This window comes from Vulpes lagopus, chromosome 3 (genome assembly GCF_018345385.1).
Source record: "Vulpes lagopus strain Blue_001 chromosome 3, ASM1834538v1, whole genome shotgun sequence".
Lineage (NCBI taxonomy): Eukaryota > Metazoa > Chordata > Mammalia > Carnivora > Canidae > Vulpes > Vulpes lagopus.
In genome coordinates this window covers 161,066,778-161,072,777 of record NC_054826.1, presented here as the reverse complement: position 1 = coordinate 161,072,777, position 6,000 = coordinate 161,066,778, and the positions used below count along the sequence as shown (strand labels likewise).

The 6,000-nt window shown below is 36.7% G+C and overlaps 1 protein-coding gene across 2 annotated transcripts in view; it reads left to right on the top strand.

Annotated features, from left to right (window-relative positions):
• LOC121487663 (serine/threonine-protein kinase TNNI3K) overlaps window positions 1–6,000 on the top strand; it is a 282,331-nt gene that overhangs the window by 10,087 nt on the left and 266,244 nt on the right. For both annotated transcript variants that reach the window (XM_041749611.1, XM_041749610.1), the window contains exon 3: window positions 3,453–3,538. In XM_041749611.1, the coding sequence (XP_041605545.1) occupies window positions 3,453–3,538 (86 nt within the window). The remainder of the gene's footprint in view (window positions 1–3,452; window positions 3,539–6,000) is intronic.

Here is a 6,000-nt window from a genome sequence, read left to right as displayed (position 1 = left end):
GCACTTGACTGCCAAATATTGTGGGAGCCTATTTTCAGTTGATTCATTTTGTTGGCATTAATAGAAGTTGCATGAGTTCAAGGAGGATATAATTCAAGAGAAGAACAAAAACAACAGGCAATAGTTTAGTTTTGAGCAAGGAGCTCTTTAGGACTCTATACTGAGTTACGTATGGATGGTCAAGTCTACTTTAAGATTCAGTGAGCTAAGAATTGATTATTGAACAGAAAGTCACTAATATAATTCATGCTTTCGATTTTACTTTAGTAAACAATAGGTATTCATTTAGGGTTGTTCTTATTTTAGATAAAGCAATACATTTTAGCACCTTGTATTTTCTGTTTATTCAGCGTTTACTCTCTTTGCAGAGCTGATTGGGCCATTAGAGACCAGGACCAGGACTAATGCTGAGATCAGTTGCAGAATTCTATCTAGCATGCATTTTCTCAGCACTGATGCACTTAAAGGATCCAGGAATAGTGAGTAGTTCATACGAAGTAGATGTTGAGAACATGATTATTAAGAACAGAGGTGGAGCACACAGTTGGTGTTTAGTAGGTGTGGTGCCAGACTGTTTGAACACATCATCAACGTTAGATCATGGAATAAGAAAGCAACTGAATATGTCTTCTCATAAAACTTTTCAGTGTAATCTTTTTGTTCCCGTTTGGATTTTCAAGATCTCCTGTTTTCTTCCTCTTTTGTTGTTTTAGTATCTCCAGTGTTGAAAATAGCCTTACCATTGACATGATGCCCTGGACTTGTATTACAAGATTGTGATTCTAGTAGTTCTGAATCACTGAGAGGTGCTAGGTGTCAAAACTGCCTACTTGGTAATCTTTTAAGAGCGTATGAAGACAAGGTCAGACATTTTCTAGGAGCCTGAATGAGAGTCACCATGAGCATTAAATACTTACATCTATAGAATTGTCAAAATCAGGAAATTTTACAGGTTGTCAAATGTGAGAGATCGAAGAAGGTCAAACTTAGTTTGAAAACTGTGCTAAAACTCTCCCAAGATTTAGACTGTGCAGGGGAAGTTGTACATTCAGTGACCTTGTTAATAATATAATAATAATAAAATAACCATTTATTGATAACATATGTGCTAGGTACTACAGGAAGCCCCAAACTCGTGTATTCTTCACAACAATATAATCTCCACGTATTATTTTAATCACTTTATAACTGAAGAAATTACAGCTTGAAGAGGTTTAACAACTTGTCCAAATTGGAGAGGAGGGGGAAAAAAGACTACTTAAAAGGTAGAAGCAGGATAGGATTTCAATCCTGGTGCAAATAGCTGTTAAGGATTACCTACACTGCTGAACTGATTCCACTTTTAAAACATCAAAATATGGCAGGTATTGCTATATAATATTAGAGATACACATTGAAAAACTAATTTTCTCAAGGGTTTATTGCTACAGAGAAGCTCCCAAGCCTCCCCTTTCAGCGTTTGCCATTAAGTTCATTATAGTTAGCTCAAAAGGTACTTCCTTCCCTCTTCTTTTAGGCTGAAGGTTACATATTTCTTTACATTTAACAGAAGCTTCCCTTTCCTTCCCCATGCAATACTTTGTTTTCTGTCTTTTGATCTTACTGTGTGTTTTCACTGCTGGGTAATGGAAGGACCAAGAAAGAAAAGGCAATGCAGCTCACAGTTTCCAAATCATTGTCAATCAACATTTTCAAGTGCTAGTCACAATTTTCTTTCCTTTTTTTATATTTTTTATTTATGGACACTGATTTCCTACAAACCTTAAGAGAAAAATCCCATCTGCCGAGCTTTAAAAGCAGAGTTCAGCTCTTCAAAAAACCTGTACTATTTGAAATCATAACCACAGAGAAGACCTCTGTGAATGCACTTGTAAGTCTGAGCTGCTGAGTGCACTTTGTTTAGTACTACCTATTAAGTTTAATTTCTCAAAGACATCTGTAATACAATTGGCTTTAAGGGTTTAGAAGCCTGGCCCAGGCCAAGGCCACACATTTCCAAGAACCATGTTATTTTGTGAAGTTAATGCACATACCATAAAATAGGTATACCATTTACAATTGGGTTCATTTTCAATAGATGTTTAAAACAGTAGTATTTTCATCGGAATTTTTTTTTTTTACATATTTCATTGAACTAGGGGAAAGTACAGAAAGAAGTGAATTAAACTCTTACCTATTTTTCCCAAAATCCTTGTATCCTTGCTCTCTTATATTAACATGTGTAAAGATGACTGAGTTATTGTACTTGTACATATATATAGCATTCCAAAGCAAGTTGAGGTATATTTCTCAATACGAATAAGCATGTCTGTGGACTTCACCGCTGAAAAGTTGAACAGGCAAAGCAAGAAGGTTATGAGGATGGGGAAGTTCTAGAATGTTCTCTGAAAACAAACCTCTGGGCTTGCCCTTGCTACTGAAAGCTTTTCACTGAGATCCTTCAATGTCCCTAGATTTAGAGGTTTTCTCGTTTTAGCAGCGCCCTGACAATAGCACCTTTTCTTTTGTATTTTAAATATTCCAATAGCTTTTGAAGTGCTTAACTGGGTGCCATGATGATAATGTCCTGAATTTTAGTACCTTTCAAGTGTAAGTACTTTACAAATGATATGGAAGGCTCACTCCCAAAGACTATGATATCTCACTAAAGCTGCTGGAGATTTAAATAGGCAGGAAGCAGCATGAAATTGACCTGGGAGGCCAAGGATATGATCTCATTTCTACTGAAAAATGCCCTGGGAGTACGAAGGACTTCAAGAGGTCAGGAATTTCAGCTTGACATTCCTTTTCCAAGGCTACCTGTGACTCTCTGGGGCCCTCCTGGGGCAATGGTCTTTGTTCAGACAAAGTCAAGGATTTTACTAATTGAATCACTAACACTCCTCCCCTCCAGGGATTGTATCATAGTACCTGATCAGAGTTTAGACCTTCTTTATCTGTGAAATCTGACCCTGTCAGAGTACAAGGAAACTTTGCTTCAGGCAGAATTTGTAAAACATCGGGATTATATTCCTCTCTTCAATCTCTCATCAAATTCTACGTGTTTTTTTTTTTTTTCCTTTTTGGAGAGATTTCTTGAATTTCTCCATAAATGTGAGGTGAAATTCTGAATGTGAATGAGTTTACTTTCAAATGTCTGTTTTCAGTTTCTATTATACATAAGTTTTAATTCATAAAGTTGCCTTGGAAAGTTTGAATTATACGTAGAACACAAAACTGCACAACAGTCGTTAATTTAAACTTGGTCTCTCAAACTTTCAAATTACTTTCTCTGGACTTAAATTATTCTTCATATGGATACATTTTCAAAATTCTTTTTCTAGGTACATCAAAACCCTAGAAAAGATATATTTCTGAATTTATAATAACATGATTCCCTTTTATAGTTTTTGAAGTGAAAATTAATAAACTAAAAGGTGAAATTTTTGATCATATGACAAAATTTTTTTCAGCTCTGATGATGCCTTCAGTAAAGTCAACTTAAATTACCGCACAGAAAATGGGCTGTCTCTACTTCATCTATGTTGCATATGTGGAGGTGAGTGCTTGAAACTCAATACTTTATAAACTAGTTATATGTCTATGTGATCAATTATTTTAGTTGCTGAATAGTCCAAAGGACAATTCTATTCATGCTCAATTTTCTTTTTTGCTTTATCCCTAAACCCTGAAAACCTTCAGTTGAAGCAGTAACTACCAGGCAGATGTTCCAATTGATTTAGCTCTGAATTTAGGTTGCATTGTGTTCCTATGCTGAACCAAGTCACTTAATTTGCTTGAAAAAAAAAAAAATCATTTTTCAGTATTGGCCATGCCAGTCAGAGATTAGGTTAAATTCAGAAGCACTTAAAGCATTCCCTAAAATAACACATTGCAATTGCTTTACAATCTGTAGTAAAATATGTGTAAGGTAAGATAAATGCCAAAAATGAAAATCCCAAAGTGAAGATTGATCAAAAGGAAGAGTTAGAGTTTGATTTGGCTCACATTCTGTTTTATTTTGTTCCTTAATGAATCCCAAGTACGGGCATATGGTAGATACTTAATCAATTTATTAAATAACAAATGATTAATATTAACTTTGTTAATACCAACTACTATTCATTGAACTCAGGTTTTTAAAGAAAACCCTAATGCAGAAATACTGACTCTAATCATATTTCTTAACCATTCCTCCCAAACTAAGCAGGCTCTGCTTAACAGGTCTTCCTCCCAAATTTAAATATGCTTTCTCAACCTTAGTCATTTCTTCCAGATTTCTTTAATCTAAATAAGCTCTGTTGCTAATAATATTCTGAGACATCCTGTACAACTAGATTTCTATCTAAGCTTTTTCACTAATAGCTTTTTTTTTACTTTTTAAATTTAAATTCAATTGCTAACATATAGTATAATACCCAGTGCTCATCCCATCAAGTGCTCCCCAGTGCCCGTCACCCAGTTACCCCATCCTCCAACTCACCTCCCTTTCCACAATCCTTTGCTTGTTTCCCAGAGTTAGGAGTCTCTCATGGTTTATCTCCCTCTCTAATTTTTCCCACTCAGTTTCCCTCCTTTCCCTTATAATCCCTTTCACTATTTCTTATATTCCCCGTATGAGTGAAACCATATGATGATTGTCCTACTCTGATTGACTTACTTCACTCAGCATCATACCCTCCAGTTCCATCCATGTTGAAGCAAATGGTGGGTATTCGTCCTTTCTGATTCTGAGTAATATTCCAGTGCATGTATAGACCACATCTTCATTATCCAGTCATCTGTGGCTCCTTCCACAGTTTGGCTATTGTAGACATTGCTGCTATGAACACTGGGGTGCAGATATCCTGGTGTTTCACTACATCAATACCTTTGGCAGAAATACCCAGTAGTGCAATTGCTGGGTCATAGGGTATCTCTATTTTTAACTTCTTGAGGAACCTGCACATTGTTCTCCAGAGTGGCTATACCAGTTCACATTCCCCCCAACAGTGCAAGAGGTTCCCCTTTCTCCACATCCTCCCCAACAGTTGTTGTTTCCTGTCTCGTTAATTTTCCCCATTCTCACTGATATGAGGTGGTATCTCATTGTGATTTTGATTTGTATTTCCCCGATGGCAAGTGATGTGGAGCATTTTCCCCTGTGCATGTTGGCCGTGTCTATGTTTTCTTTGGAGAAATTTCTGTTTATGTCTCCTGTTCATTTCATGACTGGATTGTTTGTTTCTTGGGTGTTGAGTTTGATAAGTTCTTTATAGATCTTGGAAACTAGCCCTTTATCTGATATGTCATTTGCAAGTATCTTCTCCCACTCTGTAGGTTGTCTTTTAGTTTTGTTGATTGCTTCACTGTGAAGAAGTTTTTATCTTAATGAAGTACCAATAGTTCATTTTTGCTTTTGTTTCTCTTGCCTTCATAGATGTATCTTGCAAGAAGTTGCTGTGGCCAAGTTCAAAAAGGGTGTTGCCTGTGTTCTCCTCTAGGATTTTGATGGATTCTTGTCTCACGTTTAGATCTTTCAACCATTTTGAGTTTATCTTTGTGTCTGGTGTAAGAGATTGGTCTAGTTTCATTCTTCTGCACGTGGCTGTCCAATTTTCCCAGCACCACTTATCAAAGAGACTACCCTGTTTCTGGTGGATATTCTTTCCTTATTTGTCAAAGATGCATTGACCATAGAGTTGAGGGTCCATTTCTGGGTTCTCTCTTCTGTTCCATTGATTTATGTGTCTGTGTTTGTGCTAGTACAACACTGTCTTGATGATCACAGCTTTGTAATACAGCTTGAAGTCAGGCATTGTGATGTCCCCGGCATTGGTTTTCTTTTTCAACTTTCCTCTAGCTATTTGGGGTCTTTTCTGATTCCACACAAATCTTAAGATGATTTGCTTCAACTCTCTGAAGAAAGTCCATGGTATTTTCATAGGTGTCGCGCACCGGGGGTGACAACCGTCCAGGGATGAGGGTAAGGGAATGAGGAAAAGAAAAGAGACATAAACAGAGTGGGAGCAGGAGGGACAT